This window comes from Hemibagrus wyckioides, linkage group LG06, assembly GCF_019097595.1.
Source record: "Hemibagrus wyckioides isolate EC202008001 linkage group LG06, SWU_Hwy_1.0, whole genome shotgun sequence".
NCBI classification, from domain to species: Eukaryota; Metazoa; Chordata; class Actinopteri; order Siluriformes; family Bagridae; genus Hemibagrus; species Hemibagrus wyckioides.
In genome coordinates, this window is record NC_080715.1 from 21428250 (window position 1) to 21451914 (window position 23665).

General features: G+C 36.5%; 1 protein-coding gene across 1 annotated transcript in view; it reads left to right on the plus strand.

Annotated features, from left to right (window-relative positions):
• Positions 1-23665, plus strand: part of col4a1 (collagen, type IV, alpha 1) — a 41207-nt gene that overhangs the window by 5006 nt on the left and 12536 nt on the right. The window contains exons 2-24 of the mRNA XM_058393045.1: positions 12478-12534; positions 13675-13764; positions 14001-14045; positions 14274-14318; positions 16205-16267; positions 16395-16448; positions 16588-16614; positions 16757-16834; positions 16937-16999; positions 17166-17201; positions 17290-17328; positions 18096-18185; positions 18406-18441; positions 18628-18681; positions 18822-18857; positions 18994-19038; positions 19139-19171; positions 19304-19364; positions 19808-19843; positions 20035-20181; positions 20448-20525; positions 21664-21747; positions 23391-23461. Of these exons, the coding sequence (XP_058249028.1) occupies positions 12478-12534; positions 13675-13764; positions 14001-14045; positions 14274-14318; positions 16205-16267; positions 16395-16448; positions 16588-16614; positions 16757-16834; positions 16937-16999; positions 17166-17201; positions 17290-17328; positions 18096-18185; positions 18406-18441; positions 18628-18681; positions 18822-18857; positions 18994-19038; positions 19139-19171; positions 19304-19364; positions 19808-19843; positions 20035-20181; positions 20448-20525; positions 21664-21747; positions 23391-23461 (1368 nt within the window). The remainder of the gene's footprint in view (positions 1-12477; positions 12535-13674; positions 13765-14000; positions 14046-14273; positions 14319-16204; positions 16268-16394; positions 16449-16587; positions 16615-16756; positions 16835-16936; positions 17000-17165; positions 17202-17289; positions 17329-18095; positions 18186-18405; positions 18442-18627; positions 18682-18821; positions 18858-18993; positions 19039-19138; positions 19172-19303; positions 19365-19807; positions 19844-20034; positions 20182-20447; positions 20526-21663; positions 21748-23390; positions 23462-23665) is intronic.

Below are 23665 nucleotides of genomic sequence, written 5' to 3' on the forward strand. Positions count from 1 at the left end.
CTTATACACCCTCACAGCAATAATAAAATCTGTCTAAAACTTTGAGACTTCTCAGACACCCATGCTGTGATTTGCAGGGCATGACTTGGCCATTGGGAGCTGTAGAATCTCAGCTTCCTGCACTGAAATGATAGCTTGAGCCTGGAGAATAGCTGTAGCAGATTCTTTGGGCTCAGCACTGGCAGAGTGCCTGTTCAACTGTCCACATCCTGTTTGCACCTTCCACCTGCCTTGTCATTCAAATGCCTAAAGATGAAGCAAATGTTTTGGCCTTGCATTAGCTCTTAATGAGTTCTGAAACATTTACACTAGCTAAGGCTGTGGCTATTGCACGAGTGCACTGACCAAGTAGGGATTTTAGGTTAGCAGAACACTTACACTTAAGGAACATTTGGCTTTGAGAATCTGGTACCCTTCGATCTTAATGTTTATTAACCTTCAAACAATGTTACTGTAACATTTTAGTTCCTATTTTTCTAGTTATTTTTCAGGTAACTGGAAAAATTGTGTTTTGTTTTTTTTACATAACATTGCAAATCCAACCATTTAACAGCAGATAAATTAAGAACATTGTAGGCACATTGGTGTTACAGTTTATCCTTATTCAAACCTGTGGAATACCTCCTGAACACTCTAATCCTGTGTTGTGGTTAAAATGGCTTTTTGTTACCTGGGTGGATGTTTTACACAAGCTATTTTCAGACATGGAAACAAAAGGACAAAAAAAATCCACAAAAAGTGCACTGTACAGCAAACAGGGAGCCGCTTCAGACCTAGCATTACTGTCTTTATTTAATTTATTGCCATGGCTACAATCTAAACTGCATGGTCATGTGGGACTGTGGGACTTTTTCATCAGATGCATGACTTTTGAATTGCTCACTTGTTTGGGCACAGGAGTCCATTTAGTGTTGTCTCTCAGCAGAATCATGTCTCAAGGCATCCAAACTAATGTGGTTAAAATGGCTAGATTGTGTTTAGAAGTAAGGTAAATTAACTTTCCTGTTTCATGCTAAACTCTCAGTTTGCTCTTACTGATAGAACAGTGATTTTCAGGTATGTGTCCTCTTTTGTACCCCAGGAGGCTATCATATTAAGTGAGCACATTTAGTGTTGTCTGGAGGCTTGCTTTTGCAGCTGGCTTTGTGGATCTCAAAACATAATGGACAGGCAGTCCATCACTGCTCTAGGCAATGTAAATTGTCCACGAGGGAGGACAGTTTCAGGTGAATGTGATTAAGCTGTCATGTCATGTGAGCAATTATTATTATTATTTTTTTGGATAGAATTTGTGATTAGCTACATTTATAACACTGTGATCTAATTGATAGGAGAGATGAGAGAGGACCCAACTGTAAGAACAGTGTCTTCCAAAGATACCTTGTCCTACACTTAGAGGAAGAATCAAACATTTTGCACATATATGAACCCATAATAATAGTTACACATGATAGCGATTTTTCAATTTTGTACATTACCTCTCAGGTCAATAGTCAGACCTGTTTATTACTTCAGCTTTTACACTATGGTTACAGAAACATGGTTTTATATGTGATGGAAGTTCTCTTAAACACATACGGTAATTAAGTGCAGAAAATCCTTCTAATGTGACCCTCACTGCAGTCTTCTAGAGAGAGAACAAGAGAGAGAACCTCATTATTGGAAAAAAAACCCTAGTAAAAACCTAATTTTCTCATGTATAAGTAGGCTTCACAGGCCTCCATGCAATTCCTATGAGAACAGTTTGCCATTGTTGTATACAGCACCCCTCTGAATGCAATGTTTCATATGCAGCCTGATCCTGCTATTGTTTGGGCCAGGAAGGCTAGCTTATTTCCTATAAAGCTTCCTATACCACACAGATGAAACCGGAGGCTGTATGTTTCTTTTTTCAAGTAATACATGCATATCTTTACTAATTAAATACAGTTTTGTCCTTGTCTTGTATTCAGTTTTTTCCAAACTGCATAGCACAAATATCTGAATGAGTTGAAATAGATTTTGAGAAGAGAAACTGACTGGTCATCTAACTAGCTCTGACACCATGTAAGTGAACAGAACATTTTTTTTTGTTCTTTTTGTTTTGTTCTTTTATTTGTTGACAGGATGGAGGCATGAAAAGAGAAGAGATATCAATAAAGCCAGTTCAGCCTTGGATACCAAATCATATAGATCAAACTTGAAAAAAAAAAGCATTTAGAAATTATATATATTTTAGAGAGAGAAAGAGAGAGAGAGAGTCTTTTGTGTAAAATAAATGTCCTCATTAGGGCAGCATTGTGCTGTAGCATTGCCACCTCAAAAGTCCAGTGTGTGTGTGTGTGTGTGTGTGTGTGCATGGTGTCCTGCATGTCATTCCTGCCTTGTGCTGAGTGTATCTGGGGTAAGCTCTGAACAAACCACAGCCCTGACTAGGATAAAGTGCTTACTGAAGATAAGTGAAATGAGCTCATTATGACAGTAATACATGATTACTATTATGATCATTCATAATTCAAAATTTGAGATTATAGTGAAAGATAATGTGCTGTGCAGCACAAACATACAGCTTTTACAGCATATAGAAAGATTACATTTTAGTTAATGGGCTCAAGTTTAGGATAGCTAGAGCATTATTTAACAACACAGTGACAATAAAACCCGTGTGTATGGGTGTGTGCATACATGTGCATGTGTGTGTATGTGTGACTCATACCCAACAGATCTAACAGATTGTAACATCTTGGTGATTTTGTACAGGATTTGTTCCTCACAGTTGTCTGAGGTTGTGGTCCCTCCTGTATATATTCACACATCAGCAGATCTAACAGATGCAGGGTCACTTATATCTTGAATACAGACACTGGTCTTAGCTGGATGAGGTGCATATTAACCTGAAACTGAAATTAAAGACTTTGTTTTTATATTTCTCACATTAAAAATGATGTGTAAACATAATAATTGAGTGTAAATTAAGGGTGTTTCCCACATGGATAGAGAAAAATACTCTTTCCTTAATGTATTACAGAGACCTTAGGTAAGCAGTTTCATTATGACTGCACTTACCTGAAGTCAGAATCAGCCAGACACGTTTCAGACTGAAACCAGACACAGATGATTTGTCACTTAGGCAGTCTGTGTACTGGAACATATCTGTCTATATATAGGGTTTGGCAATGATTTGAATTCCAAAAAAATGTCCTGAGTTTCCATTCGAATCCATCCTCTCCTGCTTGACCTATCGTGGGAAGAGCATCCTGTCTGAGAGCGGGTCACTAGTGAATATGGGTTTATTGTTATTCCACACTACATCAGACTACACAGGACGTCATCATGTTGTAAACAATGTAAGTTTATCTCATAGAATAAGAATAGAATATGTTTATCTTAGTTTGCTGGTGCTATGACTGTGACGTGATTAAACAGTCTAGTCATAAAAAATGTCATAGTGCTTTAGTGTTCGGTTGCTTCCTATGTGGTTTCCAACTGGAGTTTGTATAGAAATATTTCAGGATGTTCAGTCTCCATACTAAATCTTTTCAGATAAATAGGAGCAGATAGATGGATAAAGAGAATTGTTGTGGGAAGTTCCTGAGCTCACCACATGTATTAGTAGCTGTCTGTTTCACAAGTGAGGAAAAGCATTTAGGATCGTTAATCAAATACGTGTGTGTGTGTGCGGAAATTATTTGTATTACATCTGAGATGCATTGACCTATGCAGCTGGCTTCTCCCTAGGGTATTTTGCTTATCTTCATGTTCACAAGCAGTTTGCAAAGGAGTCAAAAACCGACCACTGCCTCATTCTTCTCTCCTCCTCCTCTGTTGTTCTCAATGCCCTATTTGTTCATAAGAAAAACTGGACCGTTGCAAAATCTCCCTGGCCTTGTTCAGAAGACAGTTCTATTTTAAGTGCTTCCAAAAAGGACCTTGGTTTCAATATAACACAACACTACAAAGCTCATCAATTACATCTTTTGTTTAAATTCTCCTTTTTCCTTTTTTATCTTTCATTAATGATGCCTGTTTTTAGAGCCAAGAAGGTTTGTTTTTTTCCCATGTGCTAGAAATTGTGTTTCACGTGTTTGCCTTGTGCTGGGAATCATCTGTTTTTACTGCATTTATGCATTTTTCTGCTCATGCAGCGAAGGGAACGTGAACGGAGCAGAACTCCAGAACTGTACAAATAAATCACTGGGTTATTTTCACCTGTTGCCTAAAAAAGCCACATTACCTTCAAACACACATTTAAAGCTTGGCAAACAGATGAGAATGTGAAATCTCTCAGGTCTTGACAAACTGAATAGCTTTCATTCTTAAATAATGAAACAACATAATAAAGTGCGTAAAACAGTTTGAATGTGCGTTCACATGGCAAATGAGTACTATTTGTATATATTCTATTCTAAATGTTTTCCTTAACGATTAAATAACTACAATGCAAAAATCACAGAAACGTGAATCGCCAGACCACATGAGTAAACAGTGAAATCCTCTTTGTAAATCTTTGTTCATGCCAGTGCACTGAGCTTTTTGGATTGTAGCATGTTTGTTTTGAATTGTTTCTTGGATGTTCTCAGTCAGTGTGTAGAGAGGAAGAGTTCAAGTATGCGTACGTGGTTATAGGTGAGACAAGAAAATCACTTAATGACTAAGGCTTTCCTTCAGACTTTCAAAAAAAGACCTCAGTTTACACCAGCGAAGAATGTGAAGGGCAGAGGTGAGCTCTGGGTGTGTGAGCAGCTGACTGGCTTTAGCAGCACTAACTGACCATGTGTTCTGTTACAAGACTGAGAAATTATATTTTTTCAATTTATTTAAGGTGCAGAAATTTGAAATGTGTTTGAAAATGAAAGCAGATTTTTTTAAATTATTATTTTTTATTATTTCTATGAGTGTTTAACGAAGCTAGTTTGCCAGTGCAAAAAGTTTCTAGGTTCTTCATGGACCTCTAAAGACTAAATCAGCATGTGAAGGACCATTTGTGACATCATTTTGAAGCTTGTGACATCTTTACTGGTCTGGGTGCTGGCCTAATGGGGCCATGATGTGGTCCATTTGTGTTTCCATTTGCTATGTTTTGCCAGCATGAATGGCTGTCTTGTCTCATCATTACCTCTTCCCACTGAAAGCCTGATGAATGGTTTCACTTAGCCATCAGCATGGCTACTGCATAACAATCTAAGTGCTGATGGGTCCCATATCTCTTATCTCTTTCCTACCTACACACTCGGTCATATACATTTCTAGGAATTTTCCACTTTAGGTTTCCCATTTTTTCAACTTTCTACACAACCTTCTTTGCAGTCATTGACTTTTCATAGTCATAGTCTGGCCTATTTTTCTTGTCACTAGTGTGTAAGTATGTGTGTAAATGTTTGTGCACATGTTGTCTTACATTTCTTCCCATCCCAACTGTAAATGAATTCAGAGCTACACAAGGACATTTGAATGTTTAGATGTGACTATGCCTGTTCATACAAGTGTGTATGTGCTGCTTAGAAACCAGCTCCCTCTCATCTACCATCTATGGCAAAGGCACAGCAAAGTCTCTGCTTCCATCAGACCAGACGACACAAGGAAAAAAACAACAGCTTCAAATCCATCCATGTGGGAGGTGTTTAGTGACTAATGCTTCTGCCCTTTCTCCTGTCTGGTGGTAATAAATATTTAAAACTGATTGAAGATTAGCTTCCATCAAGTCTCCTTAACCTTAAGGTGTAAAATATTCTTCTGGCCTCAGTGCTTAGTTCATGTCGTGGGAAATATATCGGATATACAGCTCTGGAAAAAAAATAAGAGACCACTGCCCAATCTCCAAATTTGAACCCTACTGAAAACCTCTGGAATGTCATCAAGAGGAAGATGGATGGTCACAAACCATCAATCAAAGCTGAGCTGTTTGCTTTTTTGCAAAAAGAGTGGTATAAAGTTCCCCAACAGCAATGTGAAAAACTGGTGGAGAGCATGGAGCCAAAACGCATGCAAATCAGGGTTATTCCACCAAATACTGATTTCTTAATGTTATTTAGCCAAAGCATTAACACAATTTGTTTACAAATTATTTGCATTTTGTTTTATTATTAGTTATTAAAGGTCTGCAAATACTGCATGATCTTGGGTTATTTTGATGTGTTGTCATTTCCTTTAAATATACACTCTAAATAACAATAGTTATATTTTGAATTTAGGAGAAATATTGTCTGCAGTTCACAAAAAATGAAACAAAACTCTTCATCTCACCAATACATGCACCTGTAAGAAAAAAACATAAGAAACTGGTTATTTTACAGTGGTCTCTAATTTTTTTTCCAGAGCTGTACGGTAATTTATGAGGTTGTGGTAGGTAAGGTCAGAAGCTGTGTGTTATAGTGAAACCACAAAAACCACAGGAAGCATGACGACATACCACACATCAGGATAAAAAGCCCTAAAAACCAATACAAATATAAAATGGTGCATGTGATTAATACTTCTCATTCAATGCTTAATATATTTATTATGTTTTTATTATGTGTTTTATTTATTTATTTTATAAAATTAGCATATTGGCATTGTGATATGATCAAGCATGTTCTATGTTTTCTGTGCAGAAGAGATTCTAAGAGTTTCTAGAATATGTGTTCATCAGACATGTGGGTTGGTGCATTTCAGATGATTTCAGGAATGCATTGCTGATGGCCTCAGATGTACCCACCAGTGTAGTCTCAATATGTGCATTGTAAGATGACAGAAAAGCCTGATTCCATATCTCTGGCAGTGACTATGAGAAACATTTTTTTCCCTGACCAGTGAGCTGTTCTACAGAGAACAGATAACGCCCCAGATAAGAGCTGACAGTATGAGACTTCACACTGTATTGAACAGTGACTTCATCCAAGTAGTGACGGTTGCTTCTCTGCACAAGCTGGGTTCCCTTGTGTTTCCGCCTATTCTCCCAGTTCACATAGCTTTCCTCGCTACTGTTCCACTTGGCTTGAGTTTAGAGGATCCAGTCCAGGTTCTTTTGTTAAATACTAAGACAATGGTGTTAGCGCCATAGAATTTATTCAGGATTGACTCATATAGGAAACTTGTGTTTCCTGCTTAAAGGATGTCAGACTTCCCAGAGCAAGACATAAGGCGGTGCATACATACATTATAGAGAAGTTTACACATGTAAAACCTGTGCCAATTTGCTGTGCGGACCAGTTGGTCCGCTGTGGCGACCCCTCACGCACAAGGGAGCAGCCGAAAGATCAACAACAACACTTTCTAACTTTCTAGCAGTACAACTGTACCATTAGATCTGATGTCTGAACTGAAGAGTTTTGCACACTGTTGTGTCATAATTGCTTTGTGATCGATTTCTCAGCATAGATATGTTTCTCACTTTCCAAAATAGTAGCAACTGTTTTCAAGCAGTATTCTGTTTAACGCACTTTCCATTTATTTGACTGACTTTATTGGTCAGTTTTCTAGCAAATAGGCTTATAAAATGCTCTTATCATGTGTGGGCTAATTAAGCCTGATTTTTTAAATTAAAGTGGCTTAGTGGTTAGCATGTTTGCCTCATACCTCTGGGATTAGGGATTTGATTCTCAACTACACCCTGCATTCAAAGAGTTTGCATGTTTTCCCTGTGTTCCAGGGTTTCCTCCAAGTCATCTGGTTTCCTCCTTCAATCCAATGACATGTTTTAAGGCTCTAAATTATCCCTAGTGTGTTGATGGGTGTGTGAGTATGTGTATTATTGTGTTCTGTGATATACTGACACCCTATCCAGGGTGCCTTCTGCACCAAGTCCCCTGGGATAGACTCCAGGCTTCCAGCAACCCTCTGTAGGATAAATGGTACTGAGAAGAAAAGCTATCTTAGTTGTCCCCATATGACCACTGCAAATACGCTGAGGTTTACAAACACAAATCAACTATTATGAAATATTCAACTCCACATTTATTTCCTTTATTATTGTCACATACACATAACAGAACAGTGAAATTCTTTCTTCGCATATCCCAACTTTGGAGGTTGGTGTCAGAGCGCAGGGTTGCCCATGATATGGTTCCCTCAAGCAGAGAGGGTTGAGGGCTTTGCGCAAAAACCCAACAGTGGCAGCTTGTCAGTGCTGGGGATTAAACCCCAATCTTCTGATCAACTATCCAGAGCCTTAACTACTTGAGCTACCACTGCTGTATTTGTTATAAACTTTCATAATGATCAGAGTGGTCTGATATCTGAAAGTATTTAGAGAAGCATGATCAGCAGTACAAGAAAACAGAGTTAAAGCACCCAGATTGTCCACAAGATGTATTACAAGTGATCTGATGCCCTCTTTGTACACACAGCAAATATCAGATTTTCAGACATCATGGTCAGCTCAGTGGGTGTTAGGTTTCATGAAAGTTATGCTACTTTGTACAAGTACTGTGCGTTTCATATGAAGAATACAGTCTCTACATATTCTGCTAACTATAAGCTAAATAACTGTGTCGTTGTTACCCTCTGTACTTAAAAATAATTAGCAGTTAAATAAATGACCACAACAAAGGCTCTGCATGATTTTCCCTCTTGGGGGAAATGTTTTGGGGTAAACTGACATTCATACTGTATAGGAATGAATATGAGCCTGAGGATCTTGCAGCTTGGTGGTTAAATTCTTGAATGACTTTTATTTAAAATATTTAATTCTAGCAGTACAAAAGAATATATTAAGTGTCTTAGTATTGTGTAGGTCCACCACAAGCCACTAGAACAGATTCAATATACCTTGGCACAGATTCTACAAATTTCTGGGACTATGCTGGATCACCATTCTTTCAAAGGATATACCCTCAGTTACTGTTTTGATTATGTAGGTGTATATCATCTATGCAAAATTTGTGATAGGTCTTGAAATCTGTTGACTATAATTAAAACATCTTAATTATCATCAAACTATTAATTTGCATTTGCATTTCTGGAATTTGCCAGATGCCCTTATCTAGAGTGAAATACAGGAATGCTTTGAAGTCTCTATCAATGAATACATCGACACAGGTCCAATGGGTCACAGACTTAGGATACCATCAGCCTAAACACTGTTTTGGGAGGTATTTTTTAAATCATGAAACAAACAGGGAAAATAAGAGGTAGTTTAAGTGTTTCAGGAAGAGGTAGGTCTTCATCCATTGTTTGAAGATGGCCAGTGACTCAGTTGTTCGGACATCTAGGGGAAGTTCATTTCACCACCCTGGTGCCAGAACAGAGAAGAGTCTTGACATATACCTAGCTCTCACGCTGAGAAATTGTGGGACCTGTCGAAAAGTGCTAGTAGAGTGAGCTATCACAGCTATTTGGTGTAAAGGTGTTTATTGGAGCTTTTTGGCAAACAGAAACAGCAATAACTCGTATTCTTTTCAGATAATGGACAACAATAATGTATAAACTAAATTGAATTAGTCTATAAACTTTCCTCTTGTTTATTAAATATATGGGAATCATGGGCCTCTGTCCGTATCAGATTTCTAGGAAACCCAGATTAGTTTTGCTAGATGACACAAGCGTGGGTGATTGCCTTATAATAAATCTGTTTAGAATTTCCTGAAATTTCAACAAGTTAGGCCAATTATCACCATTCTGGGAGACATTAACGAACAGCGATTTCGCAAATCAGTGTGATTCATGAGTTCTTTCCACGGTCCAACAAGCAGATGTTCTGGCTTCACACATGTGCTGCTGTCTTATTACACTGAGTCTACACAAATATATCTTGGCTGGATGATGTCACCAAATTCCTTGTTGAGGAATTGCACATTGGTTAATGCTGTTGGTAGAAATTTAAGATAATGATTTTTGGCTCAGAATGAATGAGGCTTTAGTAACAAATCATAGCATTTTGAAATAATGTGATATTTCGATTTAATATTTTTATTGTTGTTTAATTAGTCATAGAAGGCACACAGTGGCTTCGTGGTTAGTATGTATGTCTCACACCTCCAGGGCTAGGGGTTCGATTCCTGCCTCCTCCCTATGTGTGCAGAGTTTGCATGTTCTCCCTGTGCTTTCCTTCCCAGTCCAAAAACATGATTCTCTGAATTGTCAGGAGTGTGTGTGTGTAATTGTGCCCTTCTATGGGTTGGCACCCTGTCCCCTGCCTTTTGCCCCGGGTCCCCTGGGAAAGTCTCCAGGCTCCTGTATACCATAAACGTGATGAATTACTAGAAAAGTATAATGAAGGTCATAAGAAACTTAATACGTTTCTTGGTCAAGATACAGACTAAAACTTGACTGATGCAATCTATAATTCAAGGTTATGCTGTTTATATTTAGTGAATAGTATAGGAGGAAGCACATGTATAGATACAGCTAAATGTATAGAACTACCAGAAAATGTTTGACTATAGATGGATGAATCCTTAAGCTTATCTGGATTTCAGAAAACATTTTTTAACCCAGTTGAATAACTAAGTCATCATTTATGAGAGATATGCCATGAAACAGACATCTAATTTCATAACCCAAATGTTCTGTGTTTACCTTATAATAAGTGCTAGATTTTAGCAGATATCTCTTATCAGTCTTTTACCACTTCATAGCATCTGTGTGCTGTTGTATGACATCAGCATGACGTCTTACACTATTATGTAGACTGAGTGCTCAACTATCTGGTTCCTGAAGTGCTGAGAAACAGATGGAGAGATGCCAGGGTACTGCTGGTTCTGGTCTTCACTGTGCCTCATTACACACTTTTTATCACTGTTTACCCTTTAAATGATCAGAGAAAAAGAACTTATTTTCTTCTTGGAAGTATCCTGGCTGACTGGTATGCGTCCCATCTATACACAAGATCACAAGATCTAAACAAAATAAAAGTCCTGTAATCCTTTCATCCTGTAAATGTGCACATTCTGTGAATACTGAGAACCTTCATCCATTTACTTTGCTGTGTACTTTTCCAATTATCTTGCTAGTTATTTGCTTGTTGAAATTTTCTCACCTGAAAACTTGGCTTTGGATCAGCTAAAAAATCTTTCCATTCTCACCTCTTTTTTCAACACTTTCTCTTATTCCAGTATATCTATACTAGTTTGTTCTGAAACACAACAGGAAAAAAACCCTCCAAAACAACAGTTTATGTATCTGTGGCTTCATGTTATTGCTCACAGTCATGACAGTCACACAGTTTGTCCTCATAGCACACAATGTACATAATATTAAACTCTTATATTTTCCCCCACAGCTACAGAGGCCCTATAGGGAGCATATTGAGATAATTATCATCTAATCGGTCTTGTATGTTTTTTGTCTTTTTTCTGTACATGTCATGTTTGGGTTTTTGGGAATGCAAGACTGGCATAAGAAGGAAAATAAGATCCATGTTTCAGTGCGTGTGATCCAGGTCTGAGATTAGCATGTTGGAGTGGAAGATTGGAAGATGGCCATTATAAGAGGACTGGAGTGATAAAAGGATACATGAACATGTTTCGAGATATGACCCTTCATGTATGTCAGGGTTTTTTGTGGATTGCAGGGCAATTTAATTACCTCAGTCATGCAGTGAAGATTAAAGAACATCAGAAACCTTATATATAGTTATAGAAGGCTTTATTATCTGTATTAGAATTTTTAAAGGTATTGGCTATGGTAAAGGCTGTCATTATACTAAGGTTAACTAAGCAGGGTCAAATATGTTAAACAGACTTGAAACGACAGTCCTTTAACTCCCTGCCCGGACAGCCACTGATGGTCAGAATGTACTGACCTAGAGGAAATGATGAGATAATGTTGAGATACCAGCAGTTCTCATGGTCCTGCACAGCACCCACACACTGATCCAATTACCCAAAACACAAAAGGAGGAGGTGGGGTTGCGAGGGCAGGAGTGGATTGAATCTCAGGCCTGTTCTTTGGCTGCAAATATTTGGCCAAGTGCCTCACATACAAGCAGAAGATGAGTGCATCTCCATTCCCAGGATATACTGCCAAGCACACTGAAGAGGACTGGGGTGTGAAGCAAGGAACATTTGGCCTAGCTGGCGGTGTGACATTGGTCTGCAGAACTTGTTTATTAGGGTGTAAACAGCCAAGTCAATTGGATGTTGTTGTCATATACAATAAATACACATGACACACTAACTAGACAGAACTACAAAACAGCACTGGATAAAAGAAAACAAGTGCAAACAATTCTCTGTAAATTGTAGACTTTACAGTGTAATGCAAAGGAAAATGAAAACTGTCCCAGTAGTAGCAGGATGGAAAAAACATGTTGGTGAAAAATATCTTATAGCAACATTGTCTCTGAGGGATGATACAGTCCATGATGTTTTTATTTTTACATTTTAATTACCTAATTTAATATCAGTTACTTTCAGACTACTGGAGAGGCCGTGTTTGAGTGAATTCCATTATTACTGGAGTCATACTGTATGTGGTGTGTATTTCGAGTGTGACTCTGTAATTGGAGGATGTAAACCTGCTGCCACCTAGTGGTGGACTTTAATAATACATTATTATCTCTCATTATGTTCTCTACAGGGGTGTTCAGGCTCATCATGTGGGAAGTGTGACTGCAGCGGTGTAAAGGGGTCAAAGGTATGTGTCCTCAATTCTCACAGTCCAGGTCATTGTTTTGCTTCTTTACAGTCTTGTGTATTTGAAGATTTTGTGTCTTTTTTTTTGTTTATGAGACAAACTCAAATTTGAACTGGATAATTATGTTGAATTTATGCAGGTTAAGGATGTGTATTGGTGTTCTGAACACATAAGTGTATGAATAAATAAACATTTTAAAATGTAGTACAGTCTGTGATATGTTTATTACGTGTTAATTTACTATTTTCTCAGTGACATTCCCCCCCAGCATATACATTCTACCACATGATAAATTATGAAATGTAAATAAATATTTTACGTTATTTACTTTTATGCTAAAATAATTAAATAATATTTTTTTAAAAATCAATTACATTTTATATTAAATAATTAGTCATGTATAATTATAATAAATACTCACTATAATATAATAATAATAATAATAATAATAATAATAATAATAATATTTTTAAAATACAGATTCATACTTAGGGTAAATATATAATTTAATGTACTCCAGAATTAAATTAAAATGTTATGCCTACAAGCAGTGGTGTTTTATATGTGTAATGCAATATGCCTCATTAATTATACAGTCAGTACAATCAGAAGCATTTTATTCTTATTTTATTTATTTGTCTTTTTTTTTTTTTACACATGTACAGCACTTTGAGATGCTACATTTTTTTATTATAGTGTGAAATATTTTCATACTCTTATTACTAGCTAAATTAATACATTTATATGTTTAATTATATATTAATAATTATGATAGTTATAATATTATTAATATTAATTATTTATATATGGTATAATTATAATTTGCAAAATATTTGTATAATAAATAGCATTTGCACATTTAATTTACCTAAACTGAGTTATCCTCTAAGCACCCAGTGTGTTGGTGAAAAAAATACCCATAAAGTAAATAAAGAAAAAAACCTGTAATATATGGCCTATTAGACATGATTTTGTAGGCAGGTTTTACTTCCACAATCTGTTGCTCCATCTAGTGGAGTCCTCTACTTTTGTCCTCTGCCTTTGTCTCACTTTAGTAAACCATCAGAAAAATGATATTTAAGCATAATATATGCTCTAGTATGTCACAAATTCAAAAAAATTTTTCTTTTCTTGGTACAGGGTGAGAGAGGTTTACCTGGCTTACAAGGCAATATGGGATTTCCTGGTGTGCAAGGTCACGAGGGCCCCCAAGGGCCAATGGGACCAAAGGTATGTAATAACCAAAGCCCAGATAATTCACACTCACTGATGAGGGTGAATTCATGACAATATACAATATAAGTGTGTGTTATTAATTTTAATTAGTAGAGTCTAGTAGTTCATGGGTAATTCTGCTTCTGATTAACTCCCTGAATTATTCACCAACATAAGCAGAGATTTGAGAATGTTTTCCAGCAAGAATTAAATGAATCAGTTACTGGAAGATGACTTATGCACTCTTATAGGGAGATCTTGGTGAGTCAGGAGCTCCAGGAATGAAAGGAATACGTGTAAGTAATATTTCTTTTATTCATATTTCAGTATTTATTTATTTATTTTTTATTTGCATAATAGGAATTGTGATCCTGAAATGAGTGAGAAATCTGAAAGGCTTTCTGGCCAACTGTTCTTTTATCAGTATTCTTATTTTCTGAAGCATCATATATTTATATATTTATTTTAACAAAGACAAACAATGTAAAAACATGTAATACTAAATATCAATATTTTTGTTCTAGGGCCCTCCTGGTTTACCTGGTATTCCAGGAATTCCTGGGCACCCGGTAAGTTCTGCAATGTTACTCTGATCAGGAACTGAAAAAAAAATCAGACAACTAAGTAGTAAAGTGAACTAACTACTATTCTTATCTTTAGAATAATGGAGAATTCCCCCAGGCCACCTCTTTTGATCAGCTTTAAAACATTTTAAATTCATCTGAATGATTAGAGGCTTCCAGGCTGCACTGCCTTATAAATTAAATTTCATAATTCATTACTGCATTACTGTTTGTTAAAAATGTAAACGCTGCTTGAATCTAGCTGCATAACAACTTCTATTCTGGTTACAGTTGTCTTTAACTACAGCACAAAGCTTTGACACCTTTAATAATTGCTTCTTTATGTTTAGTGTATTCACTACCATAGATATTTTCTAGTTCATTTAGACTAGCCATTATAATTACAATGCTAATTCAGCAGCATTGGCATAAAAATAACACAATAACACCAGATATACCCGAGTTGAGACAATGCCAGATATAACCAAGATGCAGTCATCTATAAATTACTAAAATGCATTAATATGATGTTCAGTATTGGTAAAGTAGTACATACTTTGGAAAAAGAAAGATCACATTTCTTAATTCTGTGTGTGTAATTTTATATTTTTTCTGTCTAAATAAACAATTGTGCGATCCTCATCAGCTTCTATAAACAAATAAGCTCAGGTGAGCTTCCTGCTTCCATAATCATTAAGATAGTTAATTACTAATGAAATGCACAAGTTCAGGTAATCATCAAGAAGTGTGTCCACCTCTAGAAAAGCAAAACATTTGGCAGTTTGGTGTTCTAAAATGCTCAGGTGTGTGTCTATATCATGCCAAGAAGAAAGAACATCACCCACAACCTCAGGAGTTGCGCCTTCAAGATTCTCCAGCTCTCCTGCTCTCAGTCCTCATTGTAGAATGGTGAACCCTTCCCATATTCACAGGGAGCAACAATCGTTTCTAATCTTCTGTTTGGAGATCCTTTAAGACTGTTGCCAGTCTTTCCGAGAGTGCTCAGAGGTATAAAGTCCAAAGTGCTGTATCATGTGATGTACAGGCCTCTGTAAGAACATTACATTTATGTTTATGAAAGCACAGTCAGAAAAGTTGAACAAGCATGGCTTTCATGAAAAGGTTGTTAGGAAAAAGCCTTTGCTCCAAAAAGAACATGGCAGCATTGCAAAATTGCATCTAAATAAACCACAGAAGTTCTGGAACAGTATAATTTGGACTGATGAGACCAAGAAGAAGATGTTTGGTCTTCATGCATAACATCATATTTGGTAAAAAATGAAATACAGTGTATAACCACAAACACCTCATACCAACTGTTAAGTGTAGTGGTGGACATGTGATCTGTCAGGCTTGTTTTACAGCCATGGGTGTTAGAATGATCCAGACCCCAGTCATACTGAGATGCTGTGGTGGGATCTTAAGATAGATGTGCATAAAAAATTCTCACAAACATCACTCACCTGAAGCAATGTTGTAAAGAGTCAAAATTTTCCAAACTGATGTGATGGACTAAAACTCCTACAGAAAATATTTACTTTAATTTATTCATGCAGAAGGTGATAAAATGAAACAGAATAATAGGCTGTACTTACTGTTTCCTACCTGGTTACTACCTGGTTAATTTTAATTTCTGTACCATCGGTCACATGCATGCTCAGCACAGTAGATGGCAGCATAACAATTCATTATTTTCAAAACAATCATGTGTTCATGAGTTAAATTTCCTAATAGACATGACCCTTGACCCTGTAATGTGATGCATACTCTTTCTATTTTTATACTGAATATATCAAATTATTTATTTATATTTTATTCCTTGTGTGCCTTCAGAAATGCTGAAATAAACTAAAGTGTATGTAACTAGATTGTGTGTCGTATTTCCACTTCAGGGTATCCCAGGTCAAGATGGCCCACAGGGACCACCGGGTATCCCAGGCTGCAATGGAACAAAGGCAAACATTAACATTTTGTCTTTTTGTTACTAAATAAGAAAATGTGTGTTGAATCTAGAATATCTCTTGCAAATTTGCATATTTTAGCATTTCAAATCCAAATGAAGGAAGTGTTTTTATATTGCAGGGGGATCAAGGTAGAGATGGAATCCCGGGCATACCAGGATTGCCAGGACCACCAGTAAGGAAAAGCCAACTAATTTCACAGAAATAGCAGCTTTTTAGACTGCTTAGCTATACACTTGCCTCTGTGATTATCTGAAATAATTATATTTAACACCATTTAAGTTTCATTAATTAGATTTTCCTATTTTTTATAGGGTTTTCCAGGTGATCCAGGAATGAAGGTACAAAAAAAACAAGGCCTGATGTTGACATAATTTATTACATTTTTCATTGTGTGATTTTTTTAAAACCCTAATTTTAACCTTTCACTTGTTCATTCAGAGAAGTCTAGTATACACATTATCTTATGTTTCTCTCTTTCAGGGTGACCCAGGTGGTGTTATTGGTGGGTTTATTCCTCAGAAAGGAGAAAGAGGATTTTCAGGAACACCAGGAGAGCAAGTAAGTGTGGCCTTGATACAGTTTTATATGTTCTTATGTTTTTTTCCCTAATTAATATGCATATGTTATATGTAGTATTGAATTTTCTCTCCTCTTTTTAAGGGGTCACCAGGAAACCCTGGACCACCAGGACCAATTGGCCCACCAGGATTAGATGGGAATCGAGTGAGTGACTGCATCTAACCAGACACAGTAAATGCTTCAAACAGACAGAAAGAAATATACAAGCATTATTGTACATGAGAATAATGTTTGCAGTAGCTGTTTATAATTGATATCAATTCTAAACCTCATCCAATGACATCCCTCTTTTCCTTACCCTTCCTTTCAGGGATATCCTGGTGAACCCGGCCCTCCTGGCCCTCCTGTAAGTTTTAAAGTTCTTATTATTTTATTAATAAGTAGTATGCTGATAAAAGTAAATTGTATAGATAACTGTTTGATTTGTATTGCAGGGTGATAGGCTTTCTTTTGTTGGTCCGAAAGGTGAAAAGGTGAGTAAGGCACACACACACACACACACACACACACCTGTTCATCATGACAACAAGGTAAACACACCTCATATCACCTAGAAGAACACTTCTTTGTCACTAAGCTTGAGGTTGACCGACATAAATATCATTTTCAGGCACTTTTTCCTGAGTGTAATGTTTCCTTTTCAAGTGTAATTTTATTAAGACCAAAGGTTGGACATATAATCTAGTTATAATATGAGAATAATCTTTCTGCTAGTTGGTTTTCAATGTTTATTTTCATGGATGTGCACAAATTGTAATTAAAAAATTAGTCGAGGTAATGAGGCCACCAGACACAGACATACTTAGAAAACAACTTCGTATTAAACATTGATAATGTAAACTTACAGCAGCCTTGATGCAGTCTTAATAAACATAAATACACATCCTGATCAGCGTCTAAGGTCATATCAGAAGACAGTATTATCTCAAGAACTTTAAATCACCTGCAACTAAATTAAGTCACTCATTATGCAAAATTGCTCAATAAACAGTTCGCAAAAACATATGACCAACCTGAACTACAGTAGCTACCTGGTACAAAATGTGGTCTGCATCCACAGACAACATTGTATGCTACACAAGTCTTTTTTTTTTTTACTTACACACAAGAAAAATTTGAGGCTTGAATTTCATGTGAAGGCTGAATTTATATAGTGAATGTTAAACTGCCCAGTAATCAACACTGCTGTCAGCTCTAGAAATTTAACATCATTCAATTCGCTGTGTACTTCCTTTATCAGGGTGAAAAAGGTCTCACAGGTCCACCAGGGCCCCCTGGAATTCCTTTAGGGCAAGAAGGAAGTTTATTGGTTTATCTTAAAGGACTAAAGGTATGGCTTTGATATTTTTTAGACTAATTTGATTGATAATCCAGATTTCTATTAATTTACCCACAGCTGCAGTAAGTTCAACTAATAAATCAGATTGCTTGTCATGCATCAGTGAATTATTTAAATCTCTGGAAACCTGTTACTCGAGGGAAGTTATTATGAAATTATTAACTTTATTTGTTATTGTAACTTACAACTTCAACAAACTGTTTGTTTGTAGGGTGATAAGGGGCCTCCTGGACAACAGGGTGAAAACGTGAGTGATTTTAATCATATCTGTGCCCAGACATGATGTGAATGTTTTAAAGGTTTAACATAGGAGATCTGAAATATGGAAAAATGCATTTTTATAGTCTCTAAGAGAAAATACATGTAGTCAGCAGTAAGATGGAATTCATCCTTTCTTGTTATGGTAATGGTTAACCATTCTGTGTTCGAGCAGTGTTCACCATTTCAAGCAGGAATTAAAGGCGAACCAGGATCTCCAGGCCCTATAGTGAGTTGATGTTTAAGCTCTGACATCATTTTTGCAACAAATTCCTAATTGTAATGATCTTAAGCTTTTGAACTTAAAAAATACAAATATAGGTAGCTCAAATGCACATAAAGTAACCTAATATATTTTTTTCCTTGTAGGGAAAAGAGGGAAAGCATGGAGAACATGGAGCTAAGGTATTATGCACATTTTCTATATGTGTTACCTGATAATGTACCTTAATACCTTAGCTTAGGGCTAATATTAGGTACATTCTACCTAAACAAAGAAGATATGTGGGAAATATTTTACAATATTCTTTCTTTCTTAAAGGGGGAAAAGGGTGATGCTGGTATTCCTGGCTATTCTGGCTTAAAGGTGAATGCATTTTTTCTTTTACAATATGCCACAGCAACAGGTATATTCATCTCGTTTAGTGCTTTTGAATGGAATTTGATATTCATCTTTTTCCTAACAGGGGCAAAAGGGAGAGAAAGGACCTCCAGGATATGTAAGAATGCAACCATTTATATTCATACTATTTAGATATACAGCATACATATTTTATAGTAGCGATTTTAAGCACCTAGTTTTTAGTCTATAAACCAGCTCAAACTGTAATGTACTGCAATATATTTTTAAGGGTCATGGTGCACCTGGCCCTCCTGGTCCTCCAGGCTCACCCGGACCAGTTGGAGAGACAGGTAAGCCAACAACACAATATGAAGATGGAGACAGACACAAGTGCAAAAAAAATATTTAGTAGAGTGCACTAGGATAAAGACTATGGTAAGCAAGACACAGACACAGTGATGACAACACCTGCACGGCAAACACATGATGGGAAAACAGCAACTTAAATGTGACAACACAACACAGGTGGGCATGATCATGGGAGGAAATGAAAAACACAACAAAAGAAGAAACTCAAAAATATGTACAGTGTTGCCCTCTGGTGGTCTTGATCTAATCTGTACTAAAATGAATAAAATCCAAACCATTAAAGGAGTTCACATACAGTTGCTATGTTTTTGAGGCTTGCAAAAAGAGTAATTTCACCCACTATTGATTTGCTAACAAAGAAATTATATGAACTAAAAACATAATGTGGAATCATTCCAGAATAAGACCTGGTCTTTTTTCACAGGCCCCCCTGGGTATCCTGGAGATCCTGGTTCCCCAGGTAAGAGAAGTACTTGATGTTAACTCCAAATACATTGTAATCCAACTATCAGTTTAAATAATAAAAATAAATAAATAAATAAATAAAAATATTCTTAAATAAATGTTTCTCTTGAATTCCCTTGACTGTATCATCAAAGTTTTTTGCCTCACACTGTGGTGTTCTTTCCTTGTGTCCTTGGTTGGTTATAGGTAAAAGCCTTGTTGGACCCCCTGGAGAGAGGGGCTTTCCTGGAGAGATTGGACAGAAAGGAGACAAAGGTGCTGATGGAGAGTCTCTCAGAGGACCCAAGGGAGCTGATGGACTTCCTGGTCCACCTGGACCCCCTGGACCAGTAGGTGGGTATAGTATGCCTAGGTGTAGGCCAGCAATCTTAGACCAGAACCAAAAAATAAATAAATAAATAAATAAAAATTTATATTGCAAAAATATCAACATATAACAACTGCTAATTGTTATTGCACTGCTAATTCGTCATATGCTACTAATTTTATCAAGACATAATACAATACTTATTACAGGAAACTATTTTATGGTGTTTTCTTGCCTAATGTGTCTGTTCCTATTTTAATACATTGTTGCTTGTCATTTTATTTTCCTGTAGGTGAGGAGTGTGACATTAATTATGGAGAACCAGGTCCTCCTGGACCTCCTGGCTTGCAAGGAGAGGTGGGACAGAAAGGTGAGAAAGAATGTACTCAAGCACCTTAAGCCATTTATAAACACAAAAAGGAGATTTTAACCTTGGTGAAAATCCTCTGAAATGATTTTTGTCAGTTGCGGGTGCCTCTGTAGGAACAGAATCCAGACACAAATGCATGGATAAGTGGCAGACGGGGTTTTTATTAGTAAAATAACTAAACAAGCAGACACTAACAGACACAAGAAACACTAGGGATAAAACTTAGGCAACAAAAATACAGAAAAATAAACAAGAAAACATGAGGCAGAAAACAGGAGACTGAAAACGGGTTACAAAAGGCAAGGACTCAGCAAAAAGTAAACACAAGACAGCAGGTATATACAGAGGTAGTTAAGGAAACTGAATAGGTGTGCAAAGTCAGGAACAGGATAAAGGATTGGGTGGGGCAATTATGTGCAAAAATAAAAGCACATGGCACAAGACATAACAGAAAGAATCTCTGCCAGAACATCCTCTGGTGTTTTGGCAGGGAACTGTCCAAGCTGCCCATGACAACTTTGTTCATAGAATAAACTGATACCACAGAAGTATTTCCACATCTTTTAAATATTATAAATTATTTATTTGTTTCATGTATCACTTATATTTCTGTGAATCATGGAGCATAATAAATCATATTTAGTGTATTGTTATCCAATCACAAACTATTGGCTGAGACTGATGCAACTGTAGGTAGAATAATATTTAATCATAATGACAATAACAATAATAACACAGTCCAAAACACATGGCAAAATCACAGCATAATCCAAACCAGGCAGAGGTCTGGTGATCATCGAACAGATCAGACAATTGCAAGCAAAATCAAAACAGTGAACATAGCAAGAATCAAAAAAACAAAAACTGCGAACATGAACAAAAGGCTTGGTATTGATAGGCTCTAAGTATGAATTGAACGAACACTTCTTCGAGATGATGAGACACACAAGGGTTTAAATGCACATAAATTATGAAGTAAAGTACAAACAAGTAAGATCAATCAAGAGACATTAGACATTGTGCCTCAGTTTGAAACATAGTCATGCTGATATTGTTAAATTACAGTTTTTGGAATAACTAATAATTGAAAGTTTTTAACTGACCTTTTATTATTTGTTTTGCTGACCTCCTTGTTTAGGTGAAAAAGGAGACACTTGTATACAATGCTCTGCTAGCGGACCCCCAGGTTTACCCGGTACTCAGGGACCAAAAGGAAATCAAGGTAGTGACTCTTGATATGTTGACAATTTTAGCAATGAATAAAAAACGTCATCAGATTTCAGTGATTTATTTTTAGATGATTTATTTTGAATCATGTGAAATATCTGTAAAAAGTAGGTGTTTTAATAATGCATTTACACAGTGGTGGGCTGTCAAGGCCAGCAAGGCCTTCTCTGCTGGCCTAAACAGCAGTGATCTGAATCACTGATTTGCATTTTATTATATTTAATATATTTTTTCATATATGTGTAATAAATTATTACCAATAGTCTATATGATAAGAATATTTATCCAATCATATTTCAGCCAGTGGCTGACATTGTGTGTTGCCAGGGTGAAAGAAATCTGCCTTAAGGCCTTCAGAATCAATAGTGCAGGCGCCCATAGCTTAAAATAAGTGACAATGAAACTGTTCCATTAACCAATCAGATTTCAAGTTGGTGTCACTGGGGCCATCTAGCAGGCATACGATTATGTCAGCAATTTCCTGTCCTTTGATTGGATAATTGGAGTGGTCAGAGACTGCAAACCACACAAACTAAATAAAATATATATATTTTAACCCACAATGGCTGACAGAGGATAAGAAATCTATTTGGTGAAGGCCAGTGAAGGCCTAGGTGTGAAATTCATGGCCCGCCACTGGCAGATGACGGTCACAAGTGACTTGGCAGTGCAAGGGTTTGTGTTAACTACTGCTAATAGAGGATTAGTAAATTATAAGTATGAAGTATGACATACATATATATACACTATATATACACTACCGCTCAAAAGTTTGGGATCACTTGCATAATTCAGCTTGATTTCAGCTATGGAGGAAGACTCCATCAGCCAATCCATCTTGTGGGAGATGCTCCAGGAGGCATGGGGTGAAATCTCATCATATTATCTTGTAAAAATTGACAGCTAGAATGCCCAGGCTGTAATTGCTACAAAAGGTCTTTTTTATGAAGGCAAAGTTTGAAGAAAACATTCATCATTTCCATCAAAATCATTACAGTATTTATAACTCTGACATGTCAGCATGTCCTGTTCTTTTGCTATATTTTCTATTCAGACTAATTTTGTTTGTGTTTCCTGAGCGAGAGTATATATATACATATATATATATATATATATATAAATACACACACATATATAACATTATATTCTCTTTTTTATATATTAAAGAGAATATAAGACAAAGACAACCTGAATGAACACAAACTACAGTTTTTAAATAATAATTTAATGTATGGAAGCACAAAATATCCAACACCAACATTCCCTGTTTGAAAATGTAATTACCACCTAATACAATCAAATAAGTTAACCATATTGAATTGACACCCAGCATTGCTAACTGCCATTCAAAAGTCTAAACATCATGTAAAATCAGGTCTAATTTGCCTCTCAATGAGACATGATACTCAGATTAGGGTGATTGTGATTCCACCATTAGAGGTAAACAGGGCAAAAGCTTATCTGTGGGAGAGCTACAGGACAAAACTCACTGTTAACCAAGAGGAACACAAATGCTTATTTAACATTTGCCAAAAAACTACGAGGCATGGGTCTCTCCATCTACTGTTCATGTATGTATTCATATTAGTTTATTGGTTTAATATGAGTAATGCATTTGGTTATCATTTTTTTATGTAGGTTTCCCTGGACCTACAGGTAGTAAAGGACAAAAGGGTGAGACTGGCCCTGTTGGACCTTCTGGATATCCGGTGGGTGATGGAAATCACAGTTTTATATTTGATTCTGGATTTTTTTCATTCATTATCAGGCTTACCTGGCCAGTAGGACTCTGAAATGAATTTAACCATGGTGTTGAAATGATTTGTCCAGTTCTGGAAGGAAGGTAGCCTAATTTACCACTCCCACAAAGCAAAACATCCATACATCAACATAATTTAGGCAGGACCTAGGGG